Genomic DNA, 19,112 nt, shown 5'->3' with positions numbered 1-19,112 from the left:
GGCTCCATGCAAGTGTGCTCTTGTACTGCAGGAGTTGATGGGAGAACTCTTAATTTCAAGCACTGATCTGCTGCCTTTTCAGGACCTCCAGGCTTCTCAAAGCACTTGCTATTGGCTGAAGGGCGTGCGCTACTCTGACATTGGCACCTTGGCTTGGATGATCACCCTGAGTGACGGCCTCCACAATTTCATTGACGGCTTGGCCATTGGTGCCTCCTTCACTGTGTCCGTCTTTCAGGGGATAAGCACTTCTGTGGCCATTCTCTGTGAAGAATTTCCTCATGAGCTAGGTATGTGCTCCTCAAACTCTGAGATAGGACTGAAGCAAATGCCAGGAGTGTGGTGTCTGGAAATTCTCTTGATGTCTACAGGACAAAACCATGTATGCAGCCTTTTCTAAACAGAGGTGCAGGTGGGAGCACTTTCTCCATGCTTCAGAGGGATGGCTGGGCCCAGCCCTGTGGGACTCCCTCCCTCCCTCCCTCCCTCCCTCCCTCCCTGCTGAACTTCAGGCTCTTGACAATGACTTTCCTGCTTCAGGTGGCATTTTAAGGTAGCTTTCTGATTCTGGGATAACTTTCAATTGTTCTTATTCTTTGTATTTTTTAAATACACCTTATTCTGAGTATTAAACAGGATATAAATACCTGAAGTAAATTAATAAGGAGGTTGCAGAGTAGGGCTATTGAGGGTTGTGACCCAGGAATCACTTAATTTAGTGTTGGGTGGCGGAAGTCCCTTGAACAGTTAGTTAGTAGCTTAATATCTGTAGCAGATGGGTCAGAGGGGGCAGGGGAACAAAAGATACAGAAGTGTGGGCCAGATTCAGTTAACAAGTCACACAAGCAGAAGCCCACACTTGTCTCAGAATAAGGTTAGTTGAAACAAGTCACTTACCCTCAGGCACAAATGGCTTTGTGGGCAGATTATTTGGGTGGAGGGCGCAGTGAAATTCTGTGTGCTGTCAAAGGATGCTGGAGCTCCTATTAACCATGTGCCAGAATGCTATGGGGAAGCAGGCTTAACTTACCACAACACTGCAGGAACCTTGTTATTTTCTCCAAGTGTAGAGAAAATGAATGTGGCCTTCAGGCATCTCCTTTCTCTGGCGGGCCACAAGGAATTCATGGTAGTGTTTGAACAGCCTTCACCCACCTGGCACCTGCCACTCCCATCAGCATGGGCCACGTTTGTGAAGGCTTTGCTAGAAACTAGTTTTATGTACTTGTATCCCACTGTGAACCGATCCGTTGAAAGGAGGATTAAACCGGACCAGTCAGGTGCTTGGAGGATTGTTAGAGTGGTCAGCAATGCTTCTGTTGGCCATGCAAGCACTGAGTTTTAATGGGACTTGGGAGACTACAGCTCTCTTTGCAAGCCTTCCAGGTAGTTACCCCCCCAAGGTTATCTGGTGATCTAGTTGAAGGAGGTGGTTGAAGTGCTTTAGTGAATTTGAGGTGTCTGAACTGTATATCGTATATAGAGTCATTAGGGTTTAATGCTTAACCAACACTTTTGTGCATCACCATAAACCTGAGAAAGTATATCAAACAAATATTTTTGATTTGCAAAATGCTATTGTTGATTGAACAGGAATCTGATTAAACTTTGATCCCACTGACCTGATGCAATCTCTCCTTTTTCACTTCCTTCCCATTGCCCTTGGTTGTGCAGGTGACTTTGTCATTCTGCTGAATTCTGGAATGTCCATCCAGCAAGCGCTGTTCTTCAACTTCATCTCTGCTTGCTGCTGCTATGTGGGACTAGCCTTTGGGATATTGGCGGGCAGCCACTTCTCTGCCAACTGGATCTTTGCTTTAGCTGGTGGAATGTTTCTCTACATTGCATTGGCTGATATGGTAAGTCCTCAGTTTGGTACTTTCCTGTTCAAAGGAATCTTGATTCATCCCTGATCAAATACTGTGTGGTCTTCCACCACAGTTGGACCAAATGTGCCTGCAGTTTCAAAATGTTGTGTTCTTCCCTTCAGATGGCAGGCAGACAAGCATAGGAGCTCTAGCTGTGTTAGGAATTAAATGGCATGTGGGTGTCCACATTTTCTGTAATACATCTCTCTGACTAATTTTGAAACTACCAGAATGCAGAGTTGTATCTTGTTGGTGGTGAGCCTCAATCCAGCTAAATTTGTGGCTAGGTTGAATTCGAATCAGATTAGTCATGGGTAATTTAGGTTCCAATCCTCAGTCACAATAAAAGTTGGATAGATTGGAGCTCTCTCTCTTGAAAAGACTTGGTCCTGCATAAAATTAAGTTTTTATATCTGGTAGGAAATACTGTATAGCCTCTTGGAAGATATGGCTTTGTGTTTGCTACAGAACTAAATGTAATTTCTTTCTTCTCCCAATAGTTCCCAGAGATGAATGAAGTCAGCCGAGAGGATGAAAGGAGTGGTGGTGCTCTGATTGCCTTTGCCATCCAGAACGCAGGACTGCTGACAGGATTCACCATCATGGTGCTGCTTACCATGTACTCGGGTCAAATCCAGCTTGGATAGAGACATGCATCTTACTAATGGAAGGTGTATGGACTGTGTAAAGCACAGAATCTTCTCCAAAAATTACAAAAAGAGGCACTTTGATTAAGCCTGCTTCATGGATTCCTTCCTGGTTGACTTGCAGTGACTGATGAAACTCCCCACTGTTGGGTTAAGTGACCTAAGGACCACTTTATTGTGCCGCAACAGCATTCCCTCCTTCATCTTCTGAAGAACTCTGGAGGTGGAGGAAAGCTTCTAGCTTCTTTTTACCTCCTTAGGGGACTCAACCAGAGGGGTTCAAATACCCCATCATTCTTGGGCTGACAACAGACTGCTGTGTACACAGGTCTGTGGCAGTGTGGTTTTGATAGCAGAGAGCTCTTCCCACCTCCACATGCCCAAATTGCTTGAAGTTAGTAGATTAGAGTTTTAAATGGAGTATTGATGCTTAGTCAATTGGTTAGTTGGTTAGGTTTAAAAGATGGCTCAATTTTAAAAAGGGTAATATGGCTCCAGACTTCAGATAAAATAAATAATACAAGAACTTACAAAAATAATGGGTGACAAGTATCCTCTTAGAGAAGGCATTTGAGAGAGAGCGAGAGGGAGGGAGAGAATGTGCTTGCCATGGAGCGTGCATGTATGATCTAAACATGTAAGAATATTTTTATTCTAAAATACTATGCTTCATACAAATTATGCAATATGAGTAAGGTTCGTATGACTGACCTTAGATTTCTTTAATCAGGTAGCAGCGTTAGTTGTAAACTGTTAGGGACATATGAATGACTGTCCCCCTGGTTTAGGAGTCCTTCTTAACTCCCTCCGCTATGTTTTTAAGAGTGCCCCTTTTCCTTGGACACTGTGGGGCAAGATCAACCTTCCTCTTAATCTAGTCTGTCTTCCTTCTGTTAGCCCACTGAGTTGCTTCTCTTGAAGGTGAGCTTCTGCGGGGCAAATGTGGCCGGGGTGAGTGCATTTATGCCCAGCAATGACTGAGACATAAAGCAGTTGATTTGCATCCTCTGGTTGATGTGAAGGCCTTGGAGCAGTCTATGAAAGTGAACCCCAGATTTGGAGAGGGGGTCTTAGGGAGCTTTCCTCCATGATTAGACTTTCCCAGAGTCACTAGGTGAACCAAAGTATGATTATCATATTGATAATATCAAGCCCTTCAGCTTAAGTGTAGTAAATTTTCCACCTCACAAATTCTCTTTGAGAATTTGTGAGTGTGTCTCATCACCAAAAGGAAAGCCTAGTTCTTTAGCAGAGAACAGCCATTCCTTGGTATGACTCTTAGAGTTTTTAATCTTTTGGGGCAATGCCTCTGTATCACCCTGTCTTGATGCGTAACGGAATGAATGTTGTCCTCTCTCTTTTCCTCTGAAAGGGGTTTGAGATGCAGAAAACAGTTGGATCACTTCCAATATGTTCCCCTATTATGGAAAGGCTGTATTGGGGCTGGATTCCACACCCACCAGGCCCAATATATTGTGGTGCTTGGGGTGGCAAATCCAAATTCCTCTTCCCTGGCAGCCACAGGAATGTCCTTCTGCACAAATGATTGGAAGCTTCTCAAGAGCCCTTAATATGATGCTCAAATTTGCTTACATGCTTTCTCTCATTGTAAGGCTCTTGAGAAGCTTCCAATCATTTGTGCAGAAGGACATTCCTGTGGCTGCCAGGGAAGAGGAATTTGGATTGGACCTCTTCCTTCTTACCCATGAATCAAGAAACTGAAACACCTTTATACTATTCTGAGGTCTAACAAACTCCTCCTCTTTCCAAGTAAAATGCAAATTGATTAGAAGATAGTAAGCGTTACCAATAGTCATGCAAGATTGGGACATGATCCATGGGTAGAATATAGCTTTTGCATTTCCAGTAAGGGGTGGGTTTACTATGCCAACCAGGCTTGGCAGTTCTAACCGGCAGGCAGAATAATTTGCACTGTCATTGGGCAGAGGGGGGAAGTGACTGCTGAGGATGTCTCTCTCCCCACCCCCGGCCTTTTGATCGCTCGGCTGTGATGAGGGCTCAAACACCCACCATGTTTTGAAGGCTGCTTCTTAGGGCTTAATAGCTCTTGGTTTGTTGTTTGTGCCAATGAGCTTGGAGAAGAGGGGTAGATTCCCTCTTTCTGTTATAGGGCTCTTAAGGCCCACATGGGTGGGGCAGGGGAAAAATAGGACTGATGTTAGAAACATCATAAGCAAGCTCGCCCCCCCCAAAAAAAAACATTATAATTTTGATGTTTTTGCAGTACTTTTTGTGATTCTGCAAATGTAACTATTGGTTAAAATTGCTGTTCAAACTTGGAGCATGCCTAAAAGTTGAGGCCCATGATAGCACAATGTGGAGAGCATTTGCTGGGGCATTGCTTATTGTCATAGTTAGGGGGGCACCAATTTGAGTTTCCCCATGGAGTTCTATTGCATAATGCTGCATTAGCTTTTAGAGGCATTGTGTATTCATTTTTTTATTAGGACAACTGGCCGTAATATAATAATGAGTTACACTTTCCTGCACAAAGAAAGTAATGTTTACTACTCTGCTGTGACTCTTGTGGATACTTTGAAAAAAATAGATGTAGAACAGAACTTTACAATATACCTGCATGATCAAATAGTCATTATGTCTTGAACCATCTTGCGTTGCTAAAAGGCATTAGCAACGTTTCATTCAGCAATCCATTAGTTCCATTTAATTCAATAATCACCATTTTCCCCTTATTGCTGCCACATTATTATTTCTAAGGCACCTTATATATATTTATGATTGTTATAGGATAAAATCTTTTTGATCATCACTTTTTAGTTTTGACTTGTCTGTGTGAGTCACTGTGAACAGGGAAACGCTCATTCAAACCTCCTGGTGGGGTTTGACTCCTCCCCTCCGTGGTACATTAAAAAAAATCAGACCAAAATGAAGGTCACCCTTTGTTCCTTAAAAAGTCAGAAATGAATTGCCCAGTACCCACTTTACAGTCCCCTATTTTCTTACTTGACAGCAAATTTATGAGGTCTGAAGTGATCATTCCAACATCTTTCTTCATGGTTTTCATCCAGGAATTAACTGCTTTGAACAGATACAACAGTTTTTTCAGACTAGTAGCAGGGAGGTGATTTTCTAGCCATTAAGATAGTTTTGGCATCCCTAAATGCAATAGTATGTATGTTAAGGTTCCTCCCGAGATCAGTCCAGTATTTAATCTGGATAGGATCTCTGTCCAGTATCTTCATCTCAACAATAATAGATTCCCCTTTGCAGCAACTTTTCGCTGTTTAATTCAGTTGTTTCTGTAGCCTCTAGCCTACTTTCTGTGTGGAGCTAATTAAATTCATTTTGTAGCAAAGGGGTGTTGGTCTACTCTTGACAGCTGGAACAGTATATGAAAGTAATTATGAGATCATGTGCAGCTGGATCCTCAGAAGTTGGTCCTCCTGAGTTCAGTAGGGCCTGCTCTCAGGGAAGTGTGTGTAGAACTGCAGCCTTAACTCCTACGGACCTTAAGGAGGCTGTGGATGCCATTATTGTACATGTAATTTTGAAGAATGGAAAGAGAAGGTACCATGTCTGTAGGTTATGCCAGAATAATTTGACCTTTGAGGGGAAAGGTTTTGAGAGGAGAGAAAGCAAAACTGACCAAACTTCAACTTGTATTTGTTTCTTTAATGTGCTTGGTTTTCTGACATAATTTTCCCATCTCAGTATTTGAATAACTCAGGAGTTGTAAGAAAGTTTGTGGAAACAAAGAACATAACTTATGACACATGACTTGTAAAGTTATTTGTAAATTCCATAAATAAACTATATTCTGTAATGATATTGTGAAGTGTGCTCCCCCCCCCCTTAGATACTCAGAGGAGAAGCCTGGAAGAAAGTCATTGGTGTTTTGTTACCTAGACACCTAAAAATGATGATTCTGGTCCCTGTAAATGTAAAATATTTTCCCAGCTTTGTTACTGAACAATGAGGAAAATATTCCTGTAGATACCCACTTGAGAGAATAGATTTAGAAAGTTGCATTTGGTGATGAACAAGTTCCCTGAAGGGTTTCTTTAATTTCACATTTATTTATTTTTGGCACAAACATTCTCAGGAAGGCTAATAATAAAACAAAATCATTTAATAAAATGGCAGAAGACAGCCAGGAATAGCAGAAAATGTTACAGTGGTTTTAAAGGGCAAAATAAGATCTTAAAAGTCTGGGAGAATAAAAAGGTGTCTGAATGGTACTGAAGAAGAGGTGAGCCTCTTTGGGGAGGGTATTCCAAAAGTAGGACATCAAATGGAAAAAGCTGTCTCCCCTGCTGCTACTTGCTTCAGAAGGTAGGAACACACACAGGCAAGCCTTGGATGGTGACCGTGGTGGGCATGCAGATTGCTGCTGGGAGTATTATCCAACTGCAGTACTGAATTGTGGAGGGGACCATAGCTGATGCCATGTATATCACATATACCAGGCTCAACACTTCAAAACTCCAGTCAAAATGGTCCGATGACAAAGACCTTTACCTAGAGGGGCTTAAGGAATTAGGTCTTTGTAAATTCTAGTATTAACTGGTTTTCATAGAATCATACAATCTTCGAGTTGGAAGGGACCCCAAGGGTCATCTAGTCCAACCCACAGCAATGCAGAAAAGACTTTGACCCGTGCCTCCTAATGTGCAGGCCAAAACATAGTTATCTTTCAGATTTCTTACTTCTCTAAATCTTGCAATGCAGTTTTCAGCTCAAAGAATGTGTCAAAATGCATCTTTTGAGATAAAATAAGTTCACAAATGCATTTTTGGGGATGGATTTTTAAAAAACATTGCAGATTAATGTGGAAACAGGGCTGAATGGACTTACGAGCACATTCAGAACTGCAATTAACTGGAAATAGATTGTTCCACGCATCACTACCCTTGCCTCAGGCCCTGTAGAGTCACTGCCAATCAGTGTAGACAATACTAGGCTAGATGGACTACTTTCTAAGACCTAGTGTAAGTCGGCTTTCAATGTTCCTAACCACCAGCGCTTTGAACTGAGCTCAGAAACTGACAGGGAACCAGTGTGCTGAAGCAAGCAGTCTTGCATTACCTGAGTGTACAAAGTGGTAGAACTTTAATAGTCCATTTCTGCAGCCTTTATTATTAGTTATTTACTGCCCATAAGGAAATTGGCTTTGGTTGTAGTACTATGGTTTAAACAAAAGATGGCGGCAATGACTGTGTCTTAAAATCCATGTCCTTAGAGCATGAATTGCTGTTTATGTGCACACTTGTGTCATGTATTTTATATATTGAACAGATGGTAGAGTATTACACTGAATAGCAATTGCTTGTTCTAAGGATGCTTCCAGATTTTCAGGTAACTGCTACATCAATATAGTGGAACCAGCAAATACTGTCCAGCATTTCAGATAGTAAGAGGAATGCTCTTTTGTACTAGTATTGCCCCTGTTCTTACAATGGACATGGGGCCTGGTCTAAACATGCTCTTGCTTCCATCTTAGAGAGTGAAAGACTAGAGTGGTATCAGTAGTTCCAGGAACCCAGTCTGTTGTGAGATTTCAGGGCGGGATTTGCGTGTGTGTGTGAGAGAGAGGGGGGGGGGAGAGAGAGAGATCTGAATTCGTTTGGGCCCTGGGTTGAAGCCAGGCTAGATGGGTGATATGGAAAAGGGAAATGTGTCAGAAGAAGGAATTTATATCCGCATTTATTACTTATTAATTTGTATTAATAGTTGTGTATAGTTGTAACATTTGTTGTTGCTTTCAGTTTGCTGTGTACCACTTTTATAGATTAAGCAGAACAGAAATTGTCTAAATAAAGAAGACTCCCATCACTCCTGGAGAGAGAGGTCAAATTGGCCTTAGAAAGCACTGCTAATAACAAGGCCAGTGGAAGTGATGGTATTCCAGTGAACTATTTAAAATTTTAAACGATGATGCTGTTAAGGTGCTACACTCAATATGCCAGCAAGTTTGGAAAACTCAGCAGTGGCCAGAGGATTGGAGAAGATCAGTCTACATCTCAAAGAAGGGAAGTGCCAAAGAATGCTCCAACTACCGCACAATTGCACTCATTTCACACCCTAGCAAGGTTATGCTTAAAATTCTACAAGGCAGGCTCAAGCAGTATGTGGACCGAGAACTCCCAGAAGTGCAAGCTGGATTTCGAAGGGGCAGAGGAACCAGAGACCAAATTGCAAACATGCGCTGGATTATGGAGAAAGCTAGAGAGTTCCAGAAAGACATCTTCTGCTTCATTGACTATGCAAAAGCCTTTGACTGTGTTGACCACAGCAAACTATGGCAAGTTCTTAAAGAAATGGGAGTGCCTGATCACCTCATCTGTCTCCTGAGTAATCTCTATGTGGGACAAGAAGCTACAGTTAGAACTGGATATGGAACAACTGATTGGTTCAAAATTGGGACAGGAGTACAACAAGGCTGTATATTGTCTCCCTGCTTATTTAACTTATATGCAGAATTCATCATGCGAAAGGCTGGACTGGATGAATCCCAAGCCGGAATTAAGATTGCCGGAAGAAATATCAACAACCTCAGGTATGCAGATGACACAACCTTGATGGCAGAAAGTGAGGAGGGATTAAAGAACCTTTTAATGAGGGTGAAAGAGGAGAGCGCAAAATATGGTTTGAAGCTCAACATCAAAAAAAGTAAGATCACAGCCACAGGTCCCATCACCTCCTGGCAAATAGAAAGAGAAGAAATGGAAGCAGTGAGAGATTTTACTTTCTTGGGCTCCATGATCACTGCAGATGGTGACAGCAGCCACGAAATTAAAAGATGCCTGCTTCTTGGGAGAAAAGCGGTGACAAACCTAGACAGCATCTTAAGAAGCAGAGACATCACCTTGCCGACAAAGGTCCGTATAGTTAAAAGTATGGTTTTCCCAGCAGTGATGTATGGAAGTGAGAGCTGGACCATAAAGAAGGCTGGTCGCTAAAGAATTGATGCTTTTGAATTATGGTGCTGAAGGAGAGTCCCATGCAAGAAGATCAAACCTATCCATTCTTAAGGAAATCAGCCCTGAGTGCTCACTGGAAGGACAGATCCTGAAGCTAAGGCTCCAATACTTTGGCCACCTCATGAGAAGAGAAGACTCCCTGGAAAAGACCCTGATGTTGGGAAAGGTTGAGGGCACAAGAAGAAGGGGACGACAGAGTATGAGATGGTGGGACAGTGTTCTCAAAGCTACCACCATGAGTCTGACCAAACTGCGGGAGGCAGTGGAAGACAGGAGTGCCTTGGCGTGCTCTAGTCCATGGGGTCACGAAGAGTCAGACATGACTAAACACCACCACCCTAGGCCATGCTACTCTGGTGCTGATTGGAGTTGGAGGCACACAACACCTTGAGATCACCTGGGATGTTTTGGAGGAACATTTCAGAGCCAGGTATTGATTCATCTCAGCAATGTCTACATTAACTGGCAGTGGCTTTTCAGGGATTCAGGCAGGAGTCCTTTCCAGCCCTACCTGGGGATGCTAAGGACTAAACATGGCACCTGTTGCATGCAAAGCAAGTGCTCTACGACTAGCAGAGTACCCTAGGCCATGTTGCCAAAAACTCAAAATGAACCTTGCTAGCTGCAATATATGAAATACACTACATGGGCCCATAGTATCACATACAAGCATGTGCATTAGAAATAAAATGTCTGAAGGTGCCATTCAGAACATGCAACTGGGTAAATCTCCAGGGCCGGATGGCTTGACCTCAAGATATTATAGATCCTTGAAAGAATGGCTAATACAACCTTTAAAGGAAGTTTGCAACGAAATATTGGAATGGGAAAAAGCACCAGAGTCGTGGAAGGAAGCCTATATTACACTTATACCGAAAACAGAGTCCGAGAAGACACAGCTTAAGAATTACCGCCCCATATCTTTGCTTAATGTGGATTATAAAATTTTTGCAGATATTTTGGCTAAAAGACTAAAAAAGGTACTAGTAGAAGAGATACATAGAGATCAAGCGGGCTTTCTCCCGGGTAGACACCTGTCTGACAATACGAGAAATATAATTAACATTTTAGAAAAATTACAAGTGAATATTAACACTAAAGCAGTTTTTATATTTGTGGACGCGGAGAAAGCTTTTGACAATATTTCTTGGAGTTTTATGAAGAAGAATTTACAGTTGGTCAGGGCTTTGGAAATGGTATAGGTGCAATTTATTCAGAACAAAAGGCTAAATTAATTGTCAATAATATAGTGGCGGAAAAATTCAAGATAGAGAAAGGAACACAACAAGGCTGCCCAATTTCCCCATTGCTTTTTATATCGGTCCTGGAGGTTCTCTTAAATTTGATTAGAAGGGACCAATTGGTTAAAGGGATACAAGTCGGAGCTAAACAGTACAAATTGAAAGCATTTGCTGATGATTTAGTATTGACATTACAGGAGCCAAAATCTAGTACTAAAAGAGTATTGGAACTGATTCAAGAATTTGGTCAGGTGGCAGGATTTAAGTTGAACAAGATGAAAACTAAGGTTCTAGAGAAAAATCTAACAGCGATTGAGAGAGAGAGGTTTCAGAAAGAGACAGGATTAGCACTGGTTAAGAAAGTGAAATACCTAGGGGTTAATATGACTGCCAAGAATTTGAATTTATTTAAAGATAATTATGGAAAATGTTGGATGGAGGTGAAAAAGGATTTAGAAATATGGTCGAATTTGAAGTTATCACTGCTAGGCCGAATTGCTGCGATAAAAATGAATGTATTGCCAAGAATGCTGTTTTTGTTTCAAACATTGCAAATTTTGGATAAAATGGACTGTTTCAAGAAGTGGCAGAGAGATATTTCTAGATTTGTCTGGCAGGGCAAGAAGCCCAGAATAAAATTTAAAATATTAACTGATGCTAAAGAAAGAGGTGGATTTGCCCTGCCAGACCTTAAACTTTATTATGAATCAGCAGCTTTTTTGCTGGCTGAGAGAATGGCTGCTTCTTGAAAACACAGACATTTTGGACTTAGAAGGTTTTAATAATGTATTTGGGTGGCATGCATATTTGTGGTATGATAAGGTCAAAGCACATAAAGCGTTTAAAAACCATATTGTCAGGAAAGCACTGTTTAATGTCTGGACAAGATATAAGGACTTTCTCGAAAATAAAACCCCAAGGTGGTTGTCACCGATGGAAGCGAAGGCTTAGAAAAAGCTCAATATGGAGGCCAAATGGCCGAAATATTGGGCAATTCTGGAACAAGAGGGAGATAGATTAAAACTGCAGAGTTTTGAAAAACTAAAAAACAAAGTGCGAGACTGGCTTCATTATTATCAAATATTGGAGGCTTACAATTTGGATAAGAAAATTGGCTTCCAGGTGGAAAAATCAAAATTGGAAACAGAATTGTTAGATCCCAAAACTAAGAACTTGTCAAGAATGTATAACTTGCTGTTGAAATGGAATACTCAGGATGAAACGGTTAAATCAGCTATGATTAATTGGGCACAAGATGTTGGACATAATATTATGATGGCTGACTGGGAACGGTTATGGACCACAGGTATGAAGTTCACGGCATGCAATGCCCTAAGAGAGAATATAATGAAAATGATTTACAGGTGGTACATGACACCAGTCAAGCTTGCAAAAATATATCATGTGCCTGATAATAAATGCTGGAAATGTAAAGAGACTGAAGGTACATTCTTTCACCTTTGGTGGACGTGCCCAAGGATTAAGACTTTCTGGGAGATGATCTATAATGAAATGAAAAAGGTATTTAAATATACCTTTCTGAAGAAACCAGAGGCCTTTCTCCTGGGCATGGTCCTTAAAAAAGGACAGAACTTTTTTTATGTATGCTACAGCAGCAGCAAGAATACTTATTGCAAAGTATTGGAAGACACAAGACCTACCCACCCTGGAAAAATGGCAGATGAAGGTGATGGACTACATGGAACTGGCGGAAATGACTGGCAGAATCCGAGACCAGGGAGAAGAGTCGGTGGAAGAAGATTGGAAGAAATTTAAAGCTTATTTACAGAAACATTGTAAAATTAAGGAATGTTAGAAGGATGTTGGAATGAAGTTACGTGGTTTTAGCAGAAATGCTATAAAAGATTAAGAAAAAATAGATTGTTAATTGGTGAGGATGTAGAGTTACATTATATTAAGATAAATTATTAGGATAAAAATAAAGAGGGAAAGGATTTGCTGAAATAGCTAACTGAACTAGAATACAAAAAAGGGAGGTGTGAGGTCAAGGAAACAAGCAAATGAAAGATAAGTTATGGAAGGATTGATTTGTGTTTTTTTTTTGTCTTAATTGTTTCTATTTTTCTGTGTTTTTGCACTTTTTCTCTTTTCCTTTTTTCAATTTTGTAATCTTCCAAAATCTTAATAAATATTATTAAGAATGTCTTTCACTCCATACTTTCCATCCCAATATATAATTCCTTGGGAACTAAGTGTGGAGACTGCTATCTTCAGGTTTAAATCTAATTATTTTTAAAAGGCTTATTTCAAAGGCAAACAAAGGAGCGAGAATAAGGCTATATACACACTTTACATTTTAAAGCACATGTGAAACATATTCTTTTCCTCAAAGAATTATGGGGACTTACTCTTACAATAAGGGACGCGGGTGGCGCTGTGGGTTAAAGCCTCAGCGCCTAGGACTTGCCGATCGAAAGGTCGGCGGTTCGAATCCCCGCGGCAGGGTGAGCTCCCGTTGCTCGGTCCCAGCGCCTGCCAACCTAGCAGTTCGAAAGCACCCCCGGGTGCAAGTAGATAAATAGGGACCGCTTACCAGCGGGAAGGTAAACGGCGTTCCATGTGCTGCGCTGGCTCGCCAGATGCAGCTTTGTCATGCTGGCCACGTGACCCAGAAGTGTCTGCGGACAGCGCTGGCCCCCCGGCCTATAGAGTGCGATGGGCGCACAACCCTAGAGTCTGGCAAGACTGGCCCGTACGGGCAGGGGTACCTTTACCTTTACCTTACTCTTACAATTCCCGGCAACATTAACAAACTACAGTACCCAGAATTCTTTGAGGGAATGTTATTTGAATGTGTTTTAAATGTAGTGTGTGTACACAACAAAAAAGAAAGGGGGAAGGGATCAAGCCCAGGACAGCATGACTATTAGATGTTGGGGTTTATTTTTATTTATTAATTTATCTGCCATCTCACTTTTCGTACAGATATTATGATTCCCAGAGCAGCTCACATTTCTTTATTTAGAGAGAGGCTGCGTCCTAAGGCTGACAAGCTAAAAAGCCAAAAAAACACAACAGATCGGAAATGGAAGGAAAAGGTAGGAGTTTGAATAAACTATTCCTATCAGGCAAGAACATAATTTCAGAATAAGGCACATAGAAAGCTGAAGGTTTCCCCCCTGCAACAACAAAATGAATTGTGTTAAATGAAACCAATACTGGGTTTTTTCCTCCAATGTGGCCCATGCCAGAGGGGAATAGGATAGTCTTGTTAGTCTGCTGTAGGGAAAATGGCAGCAGTCTGTGACAGCTCACAGTGTAATATTGCTGGTGTAAGCTTTTGCTAAGCCAGAGCCCATTTGGGCAGATGCCACCTCTGTGAGGTTACAAGGAATTACCACTGATACATGTCAGTAGGAGCAGATAAGTGGAAAGCCATTTTCCAGATGGGTAGCCCTGTTAAGTCTGTTACAGCACAAACACAAAAGGCATCTTCATGGGGCAGCAGCGTTAAGTCTGCAGCAGCAAAAGAAATGAAGTCTCGTGGCACTTTAAAGACTTGAATTTATTGTGGCATAAGCTTTGGTGGACTGCAGCCCACTTCACAGCTTAGTAGACTTATTCAGGCACCCATTTGTGGACTAGATCCTGTTTTCTCAGCATTTGATTCTCAATTTGGTGCATTTGTGTTATGTATACGGAAGCACTCTCCACCAGTAGCAGTCAGATTCAATCTGATCTGGATGGTGTACCTCACATCCACGGTTGCATCAGCCTATTCAATGAACAAAGCACAAGAAACCAGTAATTTGTAAACTAAACATGCTTATTTACAGGGGCATCAACTTGAATAAAATATGGGGGGGAGGTAACTCCTGCCCCACATAATCGACCACATGACACGGTGCACACACATCAAGGGGGGCTCCCTCGAATATTTTATGGGGGGGCTGGAGACCCCTAGGAGTCGGCTCCCATGCTTTTTTATATGTGCAATTATATATATATATGTAATATAGAAACTCTCTCCCCGAGCGTCTATCAAACAGGATTGCCAGCATCCTCAGCAGCCTTGAACCAAAGTAGAACAACCATTTGCAGCTCCCCCACCAAGTTCCACGCGCAGGTCTCCGACATCGGAGCAAAGCTCGGGGTTTCTCGCAGACACACCTCGGGCGGCAGAGCAGGAGCCCGGAGCCCTGCGTGGCTCTGGGAAAGGGGCCTGGAGCAGAACGAGGCCCGGGAGCCCCGCCCTGGCCTGACGGAGGAGCACAGCGCCGCGCGGGTCCAAAGAAAGAGGCCCTCCGAGCGCGGCTTTCCTCGCGGCTCCAGCGGCGCGTCTCCTAGCAACCCTGCTTCCCTTCAAAATGGCGGCCGGAGGGAGGGAAACCCGGGGCCGCAGCTTCGTCACGTGACCCAAGGAACCCGCTCCGGCGGCCGCGCAGGCGCGAGCGAGGCCAATCGGAAGGGGGGCGGCGGGCCCAGGCCGGGGACTGGCGGGGGGGGGGGCTGGGCGCATGCGTAACGGCGCTGGGTGCGCGCTGGCGGGGGCGGGCGAGAGAGCGAGCCAGAAGGAGCGAGGGGGTCGCCTGCGCCTGCGCGCCAGACGCCGAGAGACGGCGGCCTTGACAGCTTGCGCCTTGTGTGCCGTAGAAGGGGCGGGGGAGAGCCAGCGCGCATGCGTGGTAGGGGCAGCTTCGGGGGGCTCGGGTGGAGACAGCCGCCGCCGCCGCCGCGGCACTGAGAGGATTCCCCCGTCCGCGCCTCCCTCCGCCCGCCCGCCCGCCCGCCCGGGCCTGCTCAGCCGTTGCCGCCGCCGCCGGAGTCCCGGCCCCTCCCGCGGGGAGGCACGAAGGTCCCGGGAGCCGCGACGGGGCAGGCGGGACCATGTCCGGGCGCGCCCAGAGCGGCAAACTGTCCACGACGGAGCGCATCGTGAAGGGTGAGGGGCCGGGGGGGCTCCGGGGGGGCCGGACTCGCCGCCTCCTCGCTCCGTTTTTGCCGGGGGGCATTTGAGGGAATGGGAATAATAAGCCGGGATTAATCACAATAATCGTTCGTGAGGAGCTGCAGGATCCTGTGGCGATGGGGGCGGAAGGGCGGCCCTCGGCCTGCGCTGTGGGGCAGCGGGGAAGGGGGCGGGCGGCGGCGGCAGCAGCTGCCAGACCCCCCATAGCGATGGGGCGGAAGGGCAGCCGGTCCCTCGCCCCACAGAGCTGCAGTTTCCCCATTGCTCAGGGTGGGGGATAATGGGGCAGCTTATTGATCCTGGATGGGGCTGATCTGTCGAAGCCCCAAAGCAAAGAGATGCGGGGGTGGGAGGTCTCTGGTGTCCTTTCGCTCTCAGGCAAGGGAGCTGCAAGGGGGCCGAGGAATGGGCTGGGTGGAGGGAAGAGACCGCCCGCCCGCCCGCCCGCCTGCCTCCCTCTGGGGAGTCCAGAGTGGTCCACTGCGAGGATGTGTGGAGGAACAAGGAGGTGGAGCTGTGACATAAATTAGGGGGGCAGGAAGGGCTGATGCAGGACTAGGGAGCTGCATAGAGACCGGACTGAGGGCTGGTGGTGACACCCTTGTGTGACAGTGACATTTCAAAGCCCTGTGCTACTTACAGCAACCTTTTTCTTTTTCATGTGCTTGTGGGGTGTTTGTGCAGCTGTTAAATGGGTACATAGGAGCAAAATGTGAAAACAATCTGTGTGGCAGATAACAGCTGGGATGGGTGTGTGTGCGTGCGCTCAGGCGGGGTCATCAGGTCCCCATTACCAGTTGACTATGGTGCTTACAGGCATACTGCAACCTTTCTTTGCTGTTACTCTTTAAACCTTCCAGCTTTTCTTCAGCATGCTTGTTAATTTAATGGTCAGTGACCACCTAAACCCCCCTCCCCCATTTGTGTGCCTGAAACAGCACATGCTGTTTTAAAATAGCCAGTGATACTGGAAACAGTTAATGAGCAGGAGGGCAAAATGTTAATCGAGAAGCTGTTGGATTAGTGGGAGGCTTTTACAATGTAGATTTAGCTGTCCTAATTAATCTGATGCCAGCTATCATACCCCACGTATTGGGAAAAGATCTTTCATACACTCATTTGTTTAAATGTGCACACTGCACCCTGCTAGCTGTTCAAGATAAACAACTTCAGCAATGCAGGTACTAGGAGAACTTGGACATCAGAAATTGTTATGACCAGCCAGTTTAGCTTTGATCTCTTCTGTTGCAGGTGTTAACTAGATCTCTGCCATGTTGTCTTGTAAGTGTTGTGGTTCATTATTCCAAGACTCCTATTGTTATCTGTTTTTCAAGTCCCAGTTTGAATGCTTGTATTGTATACAAAGTGTTCAGCTCTGGTAAACAGTATTTTGAAAGATAGTTGATTGTTATTGAGCTGATGGGGTCTTGCAGTAATGCTGTAGTTGGCCAATAGGTGCAGAATTCCAGATAAAGGACCCCCCCCATTCCACTTTTATTTCTGATCCCCAGTCTCCCCTCCTTCCCCCCTTCCTATCATATGCTTATGAAGATTTTTTAACACTTTTTTACACTTTACTTTTTGTGCTGCTGATGAGTGAGTAGTAGAAATTCAAGACTAATCTTGAGTATGTTCATTTGTTCTTACCATAGAATTTGGAGCTCTCACTTCAACATTCATTGACAGAATTTAGAGGTGGGGAGAAAGAGAAATACTACCATTGAGCCTTGTTGTATTCACCTTGCTTGTGTAAACAGAGGATGGCTTAAGAGTGGCAAGAACTAACTACCATACTTTTCCGTCTATCAGGCACCCCCATGTATAAGACGCCCCTATTTGGGGGGACTCAAATTTAAGAAAATGGGGGGAGATGGCACAGAGTTGTTGAACTTTTTTGTAGAGGATTGCCCAGAGTTGTTGAGCTTTTTTGGGGGGGGTTGCCGAAAATCGCTCATTCACACGCGTCACTAAATCCGCCTCCTGTCTGTCCCTGACGCAGCAACCAATAACACGCACAATAGCCGCTGACAGCCGTGGCAGCAACCAATCAAAGGTCCACCCTATGCACCATCCATGTATAAGACAACCCCCGCTTTTTAGCATGATTTTTAAAGAATAAAACATAGTCTTATACACGGAAAAGTACGGTAATTGCTTTGATGTGACTCTGAGAGCTGTTTTGTGTAAGACCATAGGAGAGTATAATACTTGATAGACTGGTCCTATGCATGCATGCTTGGAAATAAGTGTCAGTGAATGCAATAGAGGTTACTTCAAAGTTAGCATGCACAGGATTGAGCTCTAAGGATGTGAACTTGGAGCTGAGAAGCCTCTTGTGTGGTGTTGGGGAGACAGAATTTTGGACTTGGACCAGAGATATATGTGTTCAAATCCCCACCCACTTACCCGCTTGGTGGTCTGGGGTAGTTGACAACTCTTGGCCTAACTGCTTGTAAAAGGAAAATGGAGAGGGAAATAGACTGCAGTATAATTAACTTTAGTCAATAAGTTTATGACCAGTTGTGGCCTGATATATGTCTAATGCAGGGGTCAGCAAACGTTTTCAGCAGGGGGCCGGACTATATTTTTTGGGGGAGGGGAATGAACGGCTGAGGCTAAGGAGAGATGGCGGCTCCGGAGAAGCGGCACCAGGTGTGTGTGACTGGACTTTGGCGCTGGGTAAACCCTGAGCCACCACCAACACAGGTGCCTTCTTGCAAAAAGGGAGGTAGACTCCCAAGTCCCCCAGAGACCCCTTTGACCATATCCACCCCTGACCTTTACACACTCAGAAAAAGGAAGAAAAAAACTAGGACTTCTTTAAAGCTGCTGCAACATGGGACTGCACAGCTCCTTCTGCAAAAAGTAGATGAGGGTGAGAGAGCGGCCAGGTGAAGCTTGAGGCACACATGGGAAGGTGCTTTTAAAAAATCCCCAGTAGAGAGATCCCCACCCCCTCCTGCTTGCACACAAGTAGGAATGGGATTGGGGCTGCTCCGATAGGCAGCGCGAAGCCTCCCTTCCTAGCTGAGGGATCCCAACCCGAGAAGCTGTATGCACATCTCCGCCTCCTGAGACGGCAACAGCTAGAGCGGCGGCGCCTGCGATGTTTCCTGCGACGGAAAGGGACTTGGGCTGCTCTGGCGCCCACCTGCGCGCAGCCCCTCCCAGGAAAGGCCCTCCCCGCCCCAAGTAATTCCTGACTCGGCAGCAAGGCTGCATACCACATGGAGCCGCCCGTCGCACCCCCGCTGCTCACTCCTCTGTAGCACCTGGGCAATTGCCGGGCGCCAGATTTAGAATCCTGCTGGGCCTGATCCAGCCCGGGGACCATAGTTTGTCGACCCAATCTAGTATATTAAGTAGTTCCAGAATTCAATGAGAAAAAAGTCACTATACAAGTGTACAGTGCGGAATGAGTGAAGCAGTATTTGAGATATAGAAGCATCTTAATGTTGTTTCTG

The 19,112-nt window shown here is 44.6% G+C and overlaps 2 protein-coding genes and 1 long non-coding RNA gene across 7 annotated transcripts in view; 2 read left to right on the top strand and 1 right to left on the bottom strand.

Annotated features, from left to right (window-relative positions):
* Nucleotides 1-3,022, top strand: part of SLC39A14 (solute carrier family 39 member 14) — a 31,007-nt gene extending 27,985 nt beyond the window's left edge. For both annotated transcript variants that reach the window (XM_053367024.1, XM_053367023.1), the window contains exons 7-9: nucleotides 83-290; nucleotides 1,675-1,859; nucleotides 2,369-3,022. In XM_053367024.1, the coding sequence (XP_053222999.1) occupies nucleotides 83-290; nucleotides 1,675-1,859; nucleotides 2,369-2,515 (540 nt within the window). In that variant the 3' untranslated portion in view covers nucleotides 2,516-3,022. The remainder of the gene's footprint in view (nucleotides 1-82; nucleotides 291-1,674; nucleotides 1,860-2,368) is intronic.
* A 9,862-nt stretch (nucleotides 3,023-12,884) lies between these two features.
* On the bottom strand, nucleotides 12,885-14,970 carry LOC128402711 (uncharacterized). Its single transcript, XR_008327760.1, has 3 exons — nucleotides 14,850-14,970; nucleotides 13,460-14,454; nucleotides 12,885-13,082 (listed from the first exon to the last, which is right to left on the bottom strand). It is a non-coding gene; the product is annotated as an uncharacterized LOC128402711 (long non-coding RNA).
* A 390-nt stretch (nucleotides 14,971-15,360) lies between these two features.
* The window catches only part of PPP3CC (protein phosphatase 3 catalytic subunit gamma), a 68,252-nt gene continuing 64,500 nt past the window's right edge, over nucleotides 15,361-19,112 (top strand). Inside the window, exon 1 of one of the 4 annotated variants that reach the window (XM_053367021.1) lies at nucleotides 15,361-15,621. In XM_053367021.1, coding sequence (XP_053222996.1) covers nucleotides 15,567-15,621 — 55 coding nt within the window. In that variant the 5' untranslated portion in view covers nucleotides 15,361-15,566. The remainder of the gene's footprint in view (nucleotides 15,622-19,112) is intronic. The other 3 variants (XM_053367022.1, XM_053367019.1, XM_053367018.1) reach the window with 3 other exon arrangements.

Source organism: Podarcis raffonei, chromosome 15, assembly GCF_027172205.1.
Source record: "Podarcis raffonei isolate rPodRaf1 chromosome 15, rPodRaf1.pri, whole genome shotgun sequence".
Taxonomy (NCBI): Eukaryota; Metazoa; Chordata; class Lepidosauria; order Squamata; family Lacertidae; genus Podarcis; species Podarcis raffonei.
The sequence above is the reverse complement of the archived record's forward strand: the minus strand, read 5'-3'. Positions and strand labels throughout refer to the sequence as shown.